General features: G+C 37.2%; 1 protein-coding gene across 6 annotated transcripts in view; it reads right to left on the reverse strand.

The window, feature by feature from the left end:
- Positions 1–18,583, reverse strand: part of SIPA1L2 (signal induced proliferation associated 1 like 2) — a 261,788-nt gene that overhangs the window by 63,936 nt on the left and 179,269 nt on the right. For all 6 annotated transcript variants that reach the window (XM_037820966.1, XM_037820960.1, XM_037820991.1 and 3 more), the window contains 3 exons: positions 10,428–10,585; positions 3,992–4,568; positions 429–703 (listed from right to left, as the gene is read on the reverse strand). In XM_037820966.1, coding sequence (XP_037676894.1) covers positions 429–703; positions 3,992–4,568; positions 10,428–10,585 — 1,010 coding nt within the window. The remainder of the gene's footprint in view (positions 1–428; positions 704–3,991; positions 4,569–10,427; positions 10,586–18,583) is intronic.

Raw genomic sequence — 18,583 nt, forward strand, 5'->3', positions numbered from 1 at the left:
TCTCTTAAATATCCTATTTATAACCAATAACTTCACAACACAGAAAGGAATTCCAGTTTTGCAGAGAAGAGTATTTAATTTGCCAAAGGCTGGTCATTAGTATCACAGGCCCAGGTGAACCAAGCAGTCGCTTTGCTCTTAGCTGGCATGTGTCTCAGCTTTTATGAGGTGAATTTCCCACTAATTGCTTACAGAATTATAATTCATTAGTTACTATACATTGAAACCTTTTTTTTTCTTTCCTATTTTAAAGCTCTTTTTGGATTGCTCTAATGGGTGACATCCTAACAACAGTGAAGGAAGATACGCTTGACTATGTTTTCTGAGGACCTTGGAGCAGCTGGGAGAGCCAGCTGCAAAAGAAGCCAAGGAGAAGCAAACATAGCTCACTGCCCTGAGTGTCCTGCCTGGAGCCTCCCATGCCTTACCGTCGGGGTGAGCCATCGTCGTGGGGCTGGATGATGACCACTTTCACAGTTACTGAGGTACGGAGCAGGTCAATCATCTGCTCATGGGTCAGAGTAGCCACAGCCACTTTGCAGATCTCCACGAGGCGGCTCCCTTGGCGAAGACCAGCCTTCCAGGCAAAGCCGAAAGGTTCTACATCAGCAACGATTCCTTCAAAATTCACGTGGAAGCCGAGCTGGCCCAGCCCGTTCCTCCGCAGGGTCATTTCCACAGTTTCGCAGCCTCTGGTCACGATCTAGACAGGAAAGAGACTGTTACAGACCCCTTCCTGCTCAGGCCCTCGTATTAGAGGGGCACACACAAGCCTCAACCTCATGCCCCTTCACCTATGCCCTTACCCCACTGGATGTCACAGCCCTACAGAGTGCCCACCCTCTTCCTGCCCTTCCCTTCAAACTATCGAAGCAACAAGACAAGGATGGTTTAAATTCACCGTTCACCCTAATTAACCATGGGCATCAAGGGCAAAGAAAATAGTGAAAATAAAACAATGGTTTAATTCTTCAAAGGCAAATCTATTCCTGATACAGGTGTCCTGCTTTTCCTTAAAGCATGTTTCTAGATTTACAGCTTGCAAGCTTAAGTTGGGCTCGGATAATTCTCTCCTCTCCATTCTTAATATCAATTTACTTGGCTTTCAAGCATACAAATCCTATAGTTCTAGATGGATTATAGCAATGGGGAAAAAAGTGACAACTTTCAAAACCATTACACATTTCATCCATCAAGCACTAAAAACCTAAGAGACAATTGCATTCAACTTTAAAAATAAAAACAGCCCATCAGCACTTATAAGCTAACCCCGAGTTTTGTGTCTCTAGGCTCAAGGCAGGACAGACGGAAGTCAGAAGTTTTAAAAATCTGTAAATGCTGTGTATGGCACCAGCACTGTGGATGTCCTGCACAGTCCTCTAGGCCACTTGCCTGGGTAGTAAAGGAAGTTCTGGTCAAATGTGTGGTATGCCAGCCAGATTCTCTGGACATCTCTGACAAGGGAAGTTGGCAGGATGGTGCTCTCTGCAGGCAGCAGTCTTCTGTGTCTACAGGCTGCCTACCTGCATCGGGCTGATCACTGCCAAACTGGAAATCCCTGAGGGGAGGCTCAGCACTGCAACCTCAAGCAGTAAATGTACCAGCACTCTCACTTTTCCCAAGAATGTGATTTTATGGATGTACCATAAAAAGCAACAGTGAAAGAAGAAAGGCTGGCATCTCACTCAGTGTACTAAAGCCCCAGTAATTAATCAGTGCAACCCTCAAAATTGCTTACCTAGAGCAGCTTAAATGCAATGACAGAAAACGATGAGCTCATTAAACATTATCTGATGACTATGACATTACTTATTTGTGGGAAATTTAAAGTCAAAAGGTATCAAGAATATATCTCCAAAAGCATAGAGCCAATATATGAAGTTTCAGTTTAATAGATGCTCCATTTCCATGAAGCATGCTCTGAATACATATATACCTATTTAAGAAAACCGATGACTGTAAATACAGCTGTGGGAATGGGGCTTGGTTCAGTGTATCACCTTTGTGTCTGCCGTTTCCATGGTTACCACAAGTCCACACACCATGAATCAACTTCTTACATACAGAAATGACAGTTCAGGGCTTAACGAAATGTGGAAAGGGATTGCTAGTCTTAGTGTTGAAGTTCTGAACCGAAGTTCCCAAACTTATAAACTGAACTAACTTAAAACTGTTGAAAAAGAAACTTTTTAACATGAACAATCTGAATAAATTTTTCCTTCACTTCCTCTGCTCTTCTGCCAAAAGACTACATATAAAATGTGCCCGACCTTCTTTCAAATCTTGATGCAATTTTCAGTTGAAATTTAATATCCATGTTAAACTGAAGAGTAAATGAGCAAGCTTTTCCAGAGATCTACACAGTCTTCTCTGCTCATTTTCTCCAACTACCTGCCACTTCCCATACTATTATTTTGCCATTTCTTTATCCTCACTGTTCCTTGCTTCTCATCATCCCCAAAGGCTGAGTTTAAAGGAGATTCACTTATTTTGAGCTCCTCACACACTTGCATGGGCTCAATTATCACATGCAAATAGGAGCCTCCTTTCCCTGTACCAGGACTGCCCACATAATTTGGGGGACCCAATGGAAAAAAGAATGCAGGGCCCTTGCTCAAACATTATTGAGAATTTCAAGACGGCGACATTAGAGCATTAAACCAAGCATGGGGTTCTTCTGAAAGCAGGGCTGTATGTGACTGCACAGGTCGCACATCCACAAAGCTGCCTTGTCTATTATCTCTAGGCTAATACTCTCCCTCTCTCCCTGTACCCAGGCACCTTTACTTTTATTTTCTGTCATCAAGAAACACGAGCATTGAGTTTATCTGCCAAATAGGCACTCATTTCCAGTATCTCCATTGCTACTCAATATTCCTCCTTTCACTTCTCTTGTTTCTACTTGTTATTAGTCTGTACCAACCCTTATGTTCTAATCCCTTTAATAGTCTTTGATGGGTTGGTTTGCTTCCAATATCTTGTGTTGCAAGTCATCCTAGATACGTAAATACTTTCCTCAAATTTATTCCAGACATTAGGCACTTAGTCACATTAGCCACACAATCACTGTCCTAAGAAAATGTGAGGATAGGGTCCATAGAACAGTGAATGGGTAAGAACTGTGTGATTCTTGGATAGAAATTCAGTGGTACAAATATGTTGTCTACATATACCTATGCACGTCAATGGCCACGTATGGTGCATTTTGGTGGTTGTTTTGTTTGTGCTGTGTTTTCAGAAGAACAGATTATGATGACTCAGTGGATCTTCCAGGGCTAGCAAATTGACTTGATTTTATTGTCTCTTACGAAAGGTGTCAAATAACAAAGGGGAGATTTATATTTGGTGGGAGGAAAAGGGGAAGGAAATGGATAGAATTTTTTCTTTTTTGTGATACATATACAACTGCTGAACACCATGGATATAACTTAGGGGTTTTGTACTAAATACAAATTTAAAACAATATACTTTTTAAGCTTGATTTGTTTTAGTTTTTCTAACTTGATGGAAAACTGTCTAGAAGATGAAAACATATCTAATCTGGCAGATTAAACAAAAATATCTGCTTATAAATATGCACAGAGTTGAATCTACAAGTAGTACTTAATCATTTATATCATCAACAGCAATTCTGTGCCTATTAATTACGCTCTGGGAAGGTTCTGTCATGTCGGTCTCTACAAACAGACATAAAATTTAGGCAATTCTGTGTTGCTTCAAATACTATAAACACATATCCTGATGTTCTCTTTTGAAAATTGGTTTAACTTTTCTTTTCCAAGCAACTTACGACTGGCAATTCTCTACTATTCACGTCTTCAGCAACCTCCCTCTCAAAAGGACCCAGCATTTAAAAAGAAACTCTGTATCCATAAGAAAGAGTAATTCATTTGCTAAGTGCTGTCATCATGTTCAAATTTCCATAGTGGAAGTGATTATGAATCTGGGTTGAAGAAATAAAGATGGTGGAAAATACAAAACATGTACTTACTCCTAATCTCTGAACAATTTCTCTTATGTCTTCAGCGCAGTTATCCACTGCAGACAGAAGGATACATTCTCCTCTTTCGTAAAACACTTTGATACTCATTAATCCAGATGTCCACCCAATAACATCCCTACAGGAACAGTTAAATACAACATTCTTGGAATCCTTTTCAATCAACATTATAAACTCATTGGAAATTCCAAGAAGACATTCAATGTCTGCAGACTGGCCAAAGTCCCGTGCTATGACATGCCACATGATTGCTCCAATGCTAAACAAATGAGCATCCTTCCTTGGCTTTACTTTTTCTTTTTTCTTTGCTCCTAGTGTAATGAAGCTGAATTTCACAGAGGTATCCACAGTGGCAGTTGTGACAAAGTTTTCTGCCAGATCTTTCAAGTATTCTTGCCTCGTTCGAGTGGCCATCGCTCGGAACTTTTCCGACTTATGGGCTGCATTTTCTGCATTTATTACTTTGGCTAAAAGAAAGTCCCGAAACACTGCTGACTTTGGAAAAGTTACACCTTTGGGAATGGGTGGACCAAATGATGGCACATCTTTTGATCTAGAAACTCCAACACTGGGGAAGAAACAAGAGAAACAAGTATATTTACCTTCAGAAATTTGACAAATACAAATGCAACTTAACACATCTATCTTCTTGCTTCTTGTTCTCCTAATTTCTGGGTATTTCAAGAGTTTTTTTTTTTTTTTTTTTAACAAAACTTACCTTTCAAACTTTGTAGATGGAGGATAATGGGTCCACAGGGGGATGGGACAAGCAGTTTCAGATGGTGCTAGATTGGTGCTTTGTGATTTGATGGCTGGTTATCACTGAGAAAGATAATAATACTCCCAACTGAAGAGAGTCTAGCCCTGGTTGGTTGCATGGGATCTCAATGAAATTGTATAGAAAGATCATACTTATGGGGGCCAACGTTTTTAAGTGTCACTTTTTTAAAGGAAATGCTTGCTTTGCTTGATCACATTTTTTAAAATCTAAATGAAGGTTTTATGGGAGAAAAGTTTTAAGAGATTCCAGGGACTGAAGAAATCAAATGTACAGTGATAATAATAACCACTTTAATATATCAAAACCATAATGCTCCCCTATATCAGATAGCAGTTTTAGTTGTCTTATTCTTTGAATAAGATCAATTATAAAGAGTGAACTAATTAACAAATGAAGGATTAGAATGAGTGAGTGAATGAACCCAAAGCATCTACAGCTCTGCTCCCGTTGCTCTTCTTTATCAATAACAAACACTAAAGTAGCCACTGCAGACCAAGAATTTGTCCTAATCCCTCAATTGCTCAGTCTGATAATGTATGCATTAAGATAAACAAATGAAGCAATCTTTCCTTCTTTTGCAACATCATGGAAAATCCTGAAAGAGGTGAATTAAGGAATGAAAACATTTTGTAGAATTTTCTTGTCTGGTATGAATTCTTTTTCTGGTATATGGTTGGTTATACTCTAAAAAGATCAGTCCTCAGCTCTCTCTTAACTTTCATATAATCTATACACATTATAGTGAAGTTAATCACCTACATGGAACTGAGCATCAAGATGGATGATAGGCTGGATGGGGCCTTAGGTGAAAGGAAGGCGAAGGGAAAGACTGCCTCCCTTTGGGACCGATACACCAAACTCATGAACACAACTTGGTGGTGCTGTATAGTATAGTACATGCATTAAATGTGGGCAGGGGGAACAGAGACTTGACTTTTGTCCTGAAAATGAAAGGAAAGTCCTAAGAACATTGCAGAGGTTGAAGCTGCCTGAGGGCCAACAACGTACTTGGCCAGTCTTCCCTTTCACCACCATCCTTAGAGTGGACATCACTTTGGATTGAGTAGGAACTGATTCGTCCTCCCATAGGTTTCTTCAGGAAAGCTGCTCCAAAGCTACCTATCTGAACTTGTGATTAGTCTAAATACACCTTGTTGCTTCTCTTTTTTACAATGATTAATGAGCTCAAAATGCTTCTCTATGCACTGGAACCTATCCTTCAAATATTGTGTACGATAAATTCATGGGTTTCTCTCTTCTAATAATGAGCATAGATCCTCTGAAGTATTTTTCCCAAAGAATGCCTTTGTTATTGAGGAGGTCAAATCCCATTTGACACATTGGAGGATTACTTTTCTATGTTTAACTCTGTGGATCTCAAACTACTTTCTGACTGCATCTTTGAATGCTCTTAAGCTAAAGCATGAGAGGGAAATTCCCTATATCCAAATATTCTCAAAGACTGCTCTCAATGTGACGCTCCAAGTTTTGGCCCATCTCACTTCTGTGCGATGGTACCAGTTACCTGCAACAGAGGTACACTGTCTCTATTTTTTGAAAGGGCAATCCTTTTTGCACAAAATTCTAGACCCTAATATCTCATCTGACATCTCCTTTACAATGCATGCTGTAGCCCTGATCAATAAACAACCCTGGACATCTCAAATTTTTATTTAAAAAAATCAGTGTTAGGCATGGTTATTATATTATTACTATGATATTATAAGGGTGGGGATCAATTAGAGATACCTGGTTATAAAAGTTCATATAACCCTTAATTCTTCAAGCAGAGTTGAAGTCAGAAGGAATATTCTTGTGCCAGATTCAGACAGCTTCAATGGGTTGAAATGAGAATATATTCTAGAATTCCTTCTTATTTCACCCAAATAATCTGATAGTATTTATTGATGATTTAGATATAAAACCCCTCTACCAAAAGCAAAAATAAAAAGATGAGCAATTTTTAAAACGCAAGTGAGACAGTTTTAGTTAAGCCTACTGGTCAAGAAGAAATAAAACAAAGTAGTAAAAGAGCACAAACTCTGGAGTTGGGTGCCCCAGTTTTAATTTCAGTTCCACAACTTATTGTGTGATTCTGAGTTAGTTACTTAATGCCTCAGTTTCCTCATTTGCAAAATGGAGATTAAAATAGTACCATCCTCAAAAGCCTACTGTGAGGGTAAAATGAGATGATGAATGTAAAGATATTATTACCCAAGCTATTGTCGATCTAATCATTATCATTAAAACAATCATCATTTTAATAATTGATTGACTCTGTCATTTAATTTTTGTCAGAAGGGGCTACATATTAAATTTTCTAAAACTAAAGTCATCATTTTCTGTAGATATCTCCCAACTGTTAATTGACTTTTAGCTACCTAGCCCATAGAGCAAGCCTTCTCATTTAGTTACTGAGGCACACATTTTGCAAAGAGTTTATCATGGAAAGCAAAGAAAAACATAAATCCCTCAAAGTTATCTCTACAATGGCTACAACTATTAAATTAAAGATTTGTTTATAAAGAGTCAGGCAGTTAGTTAAGTCTGCTTTTTAAAATTTCATGATAAAATTACATGCAACAAAGAGTTTTGAGGACATTGACATATTATTTCTCTCAATATTCAAGTAGACCCAGCATTATCAATTCTTAAGGAGAATCCTGCTCCACTCATGAGTGACGCCTTAGACCACCTCTGTTGGGTGGTTGCGTGCTCTTCTCAGGCGTGTGACCTTATCACGCTGCACAATTTTCATTAGAGGAGGTCATCTCATCCCAACAGCTTGTCTGGATGGTTGTAAAGGCAGGTGGTTCTGCATTAACTGGTGTGGTAGGACCTCACAAGTCAGAGGGCATAAACTGGAACTCACTGCCACTCAATACCTACAAAGTGCTTAGGAGAGAAGCAGTATTCATGGGAGTCTGCCTAAAGCATACATGATCATCAGTCTTCTGTAAAATGTACCCCTGGATTAAGACACAGCAATTTAGAAAACAGTAGACCTGGACCATATTTTATCACTTCCTTGGACATTATTTTAGCCAATTAATTTTGCAAGTGGCATGTTTTGAGAGAGCATCATATGGAACCTAAAAGTTGTGTTTGGAAAATTTGGGCACCCCAATCTTGCTCCATATGACAGAGTATATATAGTTTCATAAAATGCCATGGAATTTATTCAATTAGCATTCCAGAAAATTATCAGTGATTCTTTGAGAGATATCTGTGTTTTTAAACATGAATGTTTGTGAGGCACTTTCAAAAGTCTGAGGCACTGTATTGACTTTACATTTAAATTGCATAATAAATGTCAATTTAGTGAAAACAATGTGGTTTTTTAAACTAGAATGACTTCATCTCTGAATGATTTGCACATGTGTGCCAGTTTGAATGTATTATGTCCCCCAAAATGCCATTATCTTTGATGCAATCTTGTGTGAGCAGATGTATTAGTGTTGATTAGATGGTAATTCTTTGATTGAGTATTTCCATGGAGATGCGACCCACCCAACTGTAGGTGATAACCCTGACTGGATAATTTCCATGGAGGTGTGGCCCTACTCATTTGGCATGGGCCTTGATTAGTTTACTAGGGCACTATATAAGCTCAGAATAGAAGGAGCGAGCTTGCTATAGCCACGAGGGACACTTGGAAGAACACACAGAGAGCTGAGAGCAACTGAAAGAGTGACATTTTGAAGAGGAGCTTCAGCTAAGAGAGGACAAAATGCCCAAAAAGCAACATTTTGGAGAATGCCATTTTGAAATGCAACATAGGAGCAAGCGGATGCCAGCCACGTGCCTTCTGAGCTAACATAGGTTTTCCGGATGCCAATGGCCATCCTTCAGTGAAGATACCCCATTGTTGATGCTTCATCTTGGATACTTTATGGCCTTAAGACTGTAACTTTGTAACCAAATAAAAAGCTAATCTATTTCTGGTATTTTGCATTCTGGCAGCATTAGCAAACCAGAACAACATGCTATCTCCTATAATAGAAAAAAATAACACAATCTACTTTTATGTATAAGATCTACACTAATATTGGTTTTGAAAATTACCCCCCCTGTAGTTTAATTAAAACTGGAAAACCTGAAAAAAGTAAATACGAATGGATATTTCTTATCTTTAAAATCATTTCTACTAATGAATTACCGTATGATATAAGCATAAACTAAAGATAGAAAGTAATTAAAAATGGTCAATTCGATCTAAATATAGCAGCCAAATACTGTATTTATATTTAACACCAAATACAAAATAGTCCTAGGTTTAAGTTTCCCATCCATTAGGAAGGCTCATTTAAGATTATTCTTGATAATTACCATTCACTGTGTGAGATCTCATTAGAAAAAGCCAATGTACCATGTTTATGCCAACACTATCTATTTTAAGTACATAATTTGTACAGGATATTCTATTTTTTTCCAAACATTTTTAAAAATGGTTCTGAGTAGTTCTGGTCTTTCACTGAGATGTGCATAAGAATCTCCTGGGGAGGAACACATGCAGACAACTTAAGTCACATCCACATCTATTAAATTAGAATATTTCAGAGTAGGGTCAGAAAATCAGTTTGTCTAAAAAGCTGACTCTGAGGCAACAATTAAGGCTAAGAACTACTGATATCCAGATTCCAAGTGTTTTTTTAACGTGGATTAGTAGTTAGGAGGGGATGCAAACGGGCAACACTCTAACATATAGACTAGTTTTCTTTAGCTACAAAATGATTTTTTTGCCTTTAGGGTAGCATGTATTGGACAGTTTTACAGGCTCCACCATTCTCTAACAATTTATATTCATGTTACTGCCTAGTCTCAGTAAGCGTCTGAATTTGCAATTACTATTTTAGGATTATAAAGGGAAATAACCTTTGATAAGTGCCAGGAAGTCTAATAGGGGTTTTGCATAATTTATGGTATTTATCCTTAATACCAACACTTTCAAGCAGATACTGTGATACTCAATTTTAAGACAAGGAATCAAAGCCTCAGCAAAATAAACTAACTCTCACAAAGCCCCGTGATAAGGATAGAGCTGGGATTCAAACTCAGGTCTTGCATGATCTTGCAGTTGCAGTTACTTCCCAAGAAAGAATATGAGAGCAGAAGTAAAAACTAAAAGCAGGCCTTGTCGGATACAATCTCTGGATTCCAAGCACATGATGGTCTTTTAAAATCATCAAAGCAAGAGTCAACTCCTTGTTTTGGTAGTCCTGCAGAAGTAAGTGTTTCCAAGATATTGCAGGGGAAGAAATGTTTTACTTCCACAAATGCCAATGATTACTTCTCCTAAAGGGAAGAACTTAAATTGCCACATACTCCAGCTTGGTGGCAGGGATCGATTAAGCTACTGGCTCCAGCAGGGGCCGGATGCAGTTTGTAAGGGGAAAGAAGAGAAAATATGTAATCCACCATTTTGAACCATTAGGCATTTCACATTTTCAAGAGGGCAAAATGGGAAGAAGGCAATTATTTCTTACAGAAAATGCTAAGAGATGACAGTGGGAAATCTAATTAGAAAAAAAAAAAGATAACTGGAGGGTTAGAAATAAGAATTGGGGAAACTAAGACATTTTGGAAAAAGGTGTTCCATTAAAATAAAACTGGGAGATCATAAATCAGGGATTACTATTGACTCACCTATAACACACGTTTTCGGTACATGGATTATGCACCTTGACTATGACAAAGACATGCTGAAAGTGAGACCGGATGCTTTTTGGAGTAAAAGGAAGTGCTCCAGGCTCTTGGAAGACAATGGTAACGATGTCATTTCCTATGTGCCTCTTCCGCAGAAGCTGTAGTCAAGAAAGTGAACATACACAGAGTTACAGACAAGTTTTTCTTCAAAAAAAAAGAAAATGTATACAATTCACTCATTTTTTTAACCGAAAAGAGTTATTTAGAGAAGTGGAGTTATTCTCTGGAAGCTAGTCCTGCTATATCTGGCACAGGAGAAGTAAAATATGATGCATCCAAAAGACTTATGGGGAAAATAAGTTTATCTCTTTTACTTTAAAATTCAACTTGTATTCTCTCTACTTTTCATTTTTATTGGGTTCCTTTTTTTTTTTTGACTCCTAAAATAATAGCAATTTAGATCTCAAAAGGGCTTTAAGAAATTCTATAGTTAAATCTCTTCAATTCAAAATGAGGAGACATAGTTCAGAGTTTACAGATTTGCTGAAAATCCTAGACCATTACCATGTAGGACCCAGCCTTAACTTGTATTGTAGGCATCCATACAAACATGCATTTTTGCAACAAAAGTACAGGACACTGCTATTTTGGTGACCAATATATTCAAACTTATTAATTGAAACTTAGCATTTTTAAATGTAACTCAGAAACACAAGTTTCACTAGCTGAATAGCCAGAAAACCTAATAGTTTATAATCTTATAAAACTGCAAATGTGGCAGGGGAGAGGGAACCCAAGAACAGTAATATTTTAACAAAGCCTATACTTTTAATGTTCTCTTTACCAAGAATGACCTGTTCATTCCAATAAGGTCTCTGCTTAGGTATCACCTCCTCTGAAAGAAACTTTCTCATCAAGATTACTTGGTGCTCCACCCATAAACCCTAGGTCTGTCTCTACTACATTAGTAGTACTCAAATTGTTGGTTTACTTATCCTGGATCAGGTCATAATCCTTATGGGGGTTTCTGATGGAGTGCCCAGCACATAATAGGCACTCAATACACATTTGCTAAATGAGTAAATGATATAAATATATGATTATGGACAAGTAAAACTGCAGCAAAATTGTGATCAACTCTTTCCTCTGAACACATCACCAATAAATCCATATACAAGACACTACAAAATCTTGTGCAAGTGAAGGCACAGTATCTGTGCTCAAAAAGATTGTGATCTTCAGATCTTCAGTTTTAATAGATAGAATAATCTTTATATGAGTTGGTGATGTAACTGCAAGAATGGGTAATCTCAGGTAGTAAATCTCTCCTTAATGGCAATAACAAAGACAACAGCCTTGCCTTTAAACTTTATTTGGCACCTACAGAACATACTTCACTGTAAAGAGCATTAAGTTCAACGTCTAAAACCTTCTTAGACACAGATACAGAAAGGATTGCATTGCTAGTTTCCTGACTTACGATTTAACATGATAAAGGCCTGAAAGTGGGAATGAAATCTTCATTCTCTCAGTGTTCTCTACATGCCAGTAAAACCTCAGATCTGTATGCTCGAAAATCCCTATTTAAATCTAATGATTAAAGTTATAAATACACACAAAGAACTTTACTGTCTGAGTGAAGCTTGAAAACATGTATCGCAAAGGTCATTAAAATATACCCAACAAGCCATCTGTAGTTCTAAGAAAAAAAACTTTGCTAGAAATTTAAGTATAATGTGCCATTTCAAATGCAGGTAAAATAATCAGCAGCAAACTAGGTTATATTCTCTGTGTCATCACTTACCCATAAAATAGTGTACAGATGTTAACAACAACAAATATTTCGTTAAAGAAAAGAAAAAGTAAACAAGAATTAAATGTGTAAAACAAACATCAAGACAAGCTGAAAATTGTACTAGGCTAAAATATTCTCATTCTTTTCCCTAATAATTGAAATGAATGATTCACATATACTATGATAGGACAATACTTACCTATATTGTGTTCAACCTATTTATTGAATACACTCAGTAGCTTACCCTGTACTTTATTCAATATCCTTGAAACGCAGGAATTCTCTGGCTGTGGAATGGAAAATGGAGCTCACAATGGCCAAGGCCAAGCAGTGAGTTTGGTGGCTCCTCCCTCCCAAGCTGCTATCGGGCTGCTACTGCGTGTCGGCCAGCCTTCCCACTCAAACACGCAGTGCAGGCACTGACTCATTAGTCAGTGCTTCATTGCTCCTTAGTGCAACAGCAAATTGGATAGCTGTTCCAATCCGATTTCTCTCCCTCCTGAAGGAAGAGGTTGGGCTCAATTCTGTACTTCACCACAGGAATAACATACAAGTTAAAGGAAACTATAAGGTTGGTTGCCTTGACAACATGCCAAACCGAGGCTTCCCCTTTCTAAGCACATTTTTTTTCCCTTTTTAAAAGGGGCCAAACATGTTTTAAGGCAGTCTAGTTTAACCTAATCATGGTTAACTAGACAACAACAGCAACAACAACAACAACAACAAAAAAAAAAAAAAAAAAGAAGGGGAGGGGTTCATCAAGAGCAAAATCTAAAGTCTTTTTTAAGAGAATAAAATAAGAAAAAAATCAACACTTTATCCACTAATAGTAAGTTTGAATTAGTTTAGAAACTAAAAACTAAAGAAACACAACATCTGGAAAGTTAACAGAAGTATTATTCATTTATTTTTAGGTATATTTTTTTCTATTTTCTACAATAGTTATGTTTTTGGAACTGGTCAATGAAATTCTGTACAGTCAGATTCTGGAAAAGGAAAGGGCAGGAGTGTGGCAAACCATATGCAAAGCAGCCCAGCAAAAAGGAGAAGCATATAATTCCTCAGTTACCAAGAGCCTCCAGCATTACCTATTTTGGGAGATTAAAGAAACGGCATCTTATATGGCTATCTAACTTCTCTTTACCATATATGTAAAGGTCATAATGCTTTTCAGTGCCAGCAGAATCAACTTTACATCTTCAACTGCAAGAGTGAATTAATAAATAGTGTATTTTACAGATATGGTGTCAATTTTACTAAACTTCCAACACTTGATTCAAGCTGTGAAATAGGAATAAGCTCTTGTTTTGACAGGGAAAGTGAAAATGTGATTCTTTAATCCAATTCCATGGCAAAAAAAAAAAAAAAAAAAAAGCCACAGAAATAGCAACTTTGAATTTATTCTCAATTCCTTAGACAAACTGAAGAATTTCACAGGACCAGTTTTAACTTGGTGTAACAATCAACAGCAAATGAAAACAAACAACTGTCAGGCAGCCACACTTGGCTGGATCAAAAATGGCATAAAGTTCAATAGGTCAGGTCTAGCAGCCTCTATGTAGCAAGAAAGAAACAATGTTATTTTGCACCACATTTTGGAAGGGGGGTGGGGGTGGGGATAGGCTCCAAGATGTGAAAGAGAAGTACTGGGCTATGTTTCAGAAGAACTAGGACTAGATTAAGCAAAGAGAAAGCTTAATTTGAAGCTGGGGGAGGCAGAGCTCCAGAAAGAATCTCTTGTCTTAGAAAGAAGCAACGATCTGAAAACTAGCCTGGCTTTGGCCAAAGAGAAAACTGCACCATTTAATGATCATCTTACAGGTTTTGAAATTAAAAAAGATGAACTCAGAAATGAGCAAAGATTAAATTTACATCCCATAAAAATTAATAACACTTTCTGGATCAGGATCCTTAGGTTCTAATCTAAAAATCCTTTCAGTATGAGCACGGTTGACAGACTAGTTTAACCTCATTAGATCTCTCAGGTCTCATCAGCTACTCCTTTCTCTCCCCTTACAAAGCTTCCAGACAACTGCCCTTTTGTCCCTACAACACACCAACCTCATTCCTATTGTATGTACTCTACACTTGCTAACCTCTTGCTTGGAAAGTTCCTCCCCTTCACATGGGGGGCTGGCTTCCCCTCTTTCAAAGAGACCTTCTAAATTTTATGCACACATACACTCATATACTCTATACTCAAGTGTGTGCACAGGGGTTAGAATTTGATGTTTGAGATGTCAAGAAAGTTTCTTACAGAAAACGTAAATGGAGAACACTAGTTTAATAAGAAAGGGGACCCTGTACAGGCAACCTGTACAAATTATCACATAAAGATAAAAGATCAATAGTTAGAGAAGTAAATCCTTGCCCTGCCCTCCACTGTTCTTATCTCAGATCAACAAGATCAGATCAAAATTTAATGTTTTAATGATTCATCAATGATTTACCATTTCATTAATCACAATGTTTTATAAATAACAAGAGTTAATATACAAACTGGTTAAACAATACTGAACACATTTTGCAACAGAAATAAATCAAGAATATGTATTTTTAATGATGTGCTAACAAAGTGAAGATGAGAACAGGATTATGACGATGCAAGCATCTCTCTTCTGACACTGGGCATTATGTTATTATCTGGTATATATTTTTCAAATATAATCTCAGAACCTACATGTTTGGTCTTATTCCTTAGCTATTTTATGTGGCTCTAATATTCCTGTCAACCTCAACTGCTCCAACTTAATGCATGCATCAAAAGAAGCAGCAGAAGGAGAAAGGAAGAAGGAGGAAATAGAAGGAGGAGGAAGAGAAGAGAAAGAACAACAACAAAACAAGAACAAGAGGAAGAGGAAGAAGAAGAAATAATTTACTATGTGCCAGGCACTGTGCTACCTTTATCTTTTTCATACACTTAGTTTGAAGAATGGGTTTCTCTACCAAAGTGAATTTTAAAAGCCACCGGACCAGCTAATTCCTAAAGTTCTTTCCACTGATTATATCCCTTGATACCTTAAACATGACTTTGTCTGCAGAGCAAACAGTAGCGAAACAAGCACACAAAGAGAAAGGGATCTGATTGCCAAACAGGTCCAGGTGGATTTATGTGAATTAACTGAAAAGAGAAAACCCTTCAAGACGAGTGTTTCTCATCATTCCCTGGGTCTGGCTAGGTTTTCTTTTTAAAAGTCAGAGACATTCCAAAAAGAAACTCTTCTGCAACTTTGGTGAGCTCTCTAAATACTCTTAATACATCTTGGAATCAGCTTTCAACTTGGTTTATTACAAAAACAAATGCAAGAAATTAGATCTGACGTGAACAAGTCTGGGCCAGTTAAATAGTCACAAACACTGCGGTGCTAATGAAGCCAAGGTTTCAGTCACAATTCATGTACAGACCAGTTAACTCTGCAAGATTCTGTGGTTTCCAACTGTAGTCACAAAGCCAGCTGGTCATTTCAGGTATATATACCCTTGGTATTAACATAATTTGTGGTCATGGAGGAGGGCTAAGGTTATGGAAAGAGTTTTGGACTTAGCACAGCCCATAACAAATTTGGAATGTACATGTCGGAAGATTGAATAGGGACATAATTTATCTACAGAGAAAACATTCTGATGATGATTCATTATTAGCAAATAATCTTATTAAAACTTAAGGTAAAAATAGTTTTCTGAAATTATTGATAAATTAGTCTCTTTCTTTAACTATTCAGTCCTTACCTTTTCATAACAGATTTTTAGAATTGAGAACAGAAAAATTAAGTCATCTATTACACTTGTGTGCTAAAGCTAATGAATTACGAAATAATAACTAAAATCTATTAAGCACAGTTTTAAGTGCATTATATGTAATAGCTCATCTAATGCTCATAATTATTATCTGAGAAAGGCTTCTTTCATTCATTCACTCAACAAATGTGTACTGAATGAATATTATGTTCTGGTACTGTTTTAGGTGCATTTGTGTGAACAAAACAAATAAATATACCCGGCCTTCATGGATAAAGGAAACTACAACTTAAGAGGTTTGCCTAAGGTCACCAAGCTAGCAGTTGGAATTCAAATCCAAGAAGCATGCCTCTAAAACTCTACATTCTTCTGCAATCAAGAATGCCTCGACAGAGAATCACAGAATTCTAAACTTCACGGGAGATCTACATTATCTAGTCTAAAAAATGCCTTGCGTGTGCCACCTCTTCCCATCTCCAAACACACAGAAGATTCTCTGAAAAACAGCATTGTTTCCCTCTGAGTCTCAGGGCTACCCTGGGAGCCTTCTCAATACAGAGTTCCAAGCAGCCACTGTTTGCCATCTAGACCATGACCTCATTTTATACATAAGGATATCAAAGCTTAAGAGACTAAAAACCCTACCCAAGGCCACAGGTAAGTGGATGCCTTATTCATTCATCGCCTTTATGTTATGCTTATTTACTTACAGTTTGTTGAGTATATATAGATTTCTCAATGAACCACAGATAGGGTCGTATCAATTCCATGTACAATAAGCACAATAAAAAAAACCCCAGAATTTTTACTGTCTTCCACCTCTACCCTCATCAGTCTAACTAAATCAATGCCAGAGTACTCACTCAAGTTAAAAACAAACAAAAGTAAAAGAAAAACGGTATCTAAAGAAGTCTTTAGACTATGGAGTTTGTAACATATGGTCTCAATGGGTAGGAATTTTTTATTTTTTAAATCTCCAGTTTGGGAAGTTTAAAAAAGACATACATAGTTCACCTCTTGTGTTCTCCAGAGTTTTGTATGTAGGATCTTAAAAGGGTAGTTTCATTGAAATAAAGTCAGGTACAGAGAACGTATAAACCCAGAGAGTTTAGTTATCATACAGTCAAAAGCAGGAAGGAGAAGCCAGTTTTGCAGTCCTAACAGGGAAGTTAAGCAGACCTCAAAACTCCAGAGGTTGCCTTATGTGGAACGATAGGGCCAATTCCATCTGGAGTTCAATGACTCAAGTAATTAGGGAAGTGGAAGGGCTTTGTGGTTTGAATACTCAATGACTGGGGTCAAAAGTCTCTGGCTTCATTTCTGCTAAAGTATTGGCAGATTTTCTTGGCTTGAGTAAGCCCTATCAGTTTTCTGGGCAACAATTCCCACAGAGTTTAATCAGTGAATGATTCACAAGTATCTACTGGACAACTGTACTGGTCTACATTAAGCTTCTTAATATCCAGTGAATCTGTATGGCATTATTCCAAATCAATTTTTTAAGATTTAAAACTCCGTTTTGGTAAAACATATATAAGTATATACATGTGATCTAGTGATTGTGACTCTGTCTCACAAAAGACATGCAAATATGTGACCTAGAGATAGGCACCTGAGCTTTTAAGAGTAGTGGGAAGAACTGAAAATTCAAGAAGGACAAGGGATTGAGGTAAGTATTAGAGAATAGCAAGAAACTCAAACTACCAATAACTATGAGAAGAAAAATGAAAAGAGGAGCTGTTGCCACCTAAGGTAAAACGTCTGGGCTGGGAATCCGGGACTTCATCCAAGGAAATCCTTGCAGCTACTAATGGGGGAAGGGGAGGTGGCTGCTCAGCTTCTTTGGAAAACTGCAGATTTATACTACTTTCATAGAATTTTATGAGTTTAAAAAAAAAAAGAAAACTGTTCTAAAATAATTAAGTATAATTTATTTGTCAAATATTTATTGTGCACCTCCTATGTGGTACTTGGTGCTTTTACATATTTAGACCAAAGGAGTAGAGCACTAAGTTTCCTAAACAAGAAAACAATCAATTTGTTTTCAATCTGGATTTAATCTAAATACAACCAAATCCCTAAAATTAAATCATGCCATGAATTGGCTGTCAGATCCTGGGTATGTCACTAATCTTTCTGTAAATAAATCTTCAGAAACCAAGGTAGTCGTTCTCTTAAGTCTTCAGCTCTAATATTCTAAGAGCCTACAAGATTCTAAGTAAGATGTGAAATGAAGCCATCTCTATCCCATAGATCCTTCTCTATCTCAAACAATCCTCAAAGCCCTCTCAAACTCATGGGCAGAGCAGACATGACATTGCAAATATTTCTAGTACAAGAAACAAAACCATAATTCTACTACCAGTCTTTGCAAAAGAAATTGTTCAACCCATTTTATAGTTATACCGAAAAGGTATTACATAAATTATTTTATTATGCTTTATGCATCATTCAAGCTTCCATAGGTACTTAATCCTTGCATGCAAAGCAACCTCTAGAAAAAACAAATTGCTCCGAAATCACTTAAAATGAACATTGGACTAGGAAGAATAATGCAAAGTAGCATTGGTAGCAATTTTGCAAATAATATTTTGTATAAATAAGTTATTCACCCATACACAAA

Source organism: Choloepus didactylus, chromosome 2, assembly GCF_015220235.1.
Source record: "Choloepus didactylus isolate mChoDid1 chromosome 2, mChoDid1.pri, whole genome shotgun sequence".
In the NCBI taxonomy this organism is placed as follows: Eukaryota; Metazoa; Chordata; class Mammalia; order Pilosa; family Megalonychidae; genus Choloepus; species Choloepus didactylus.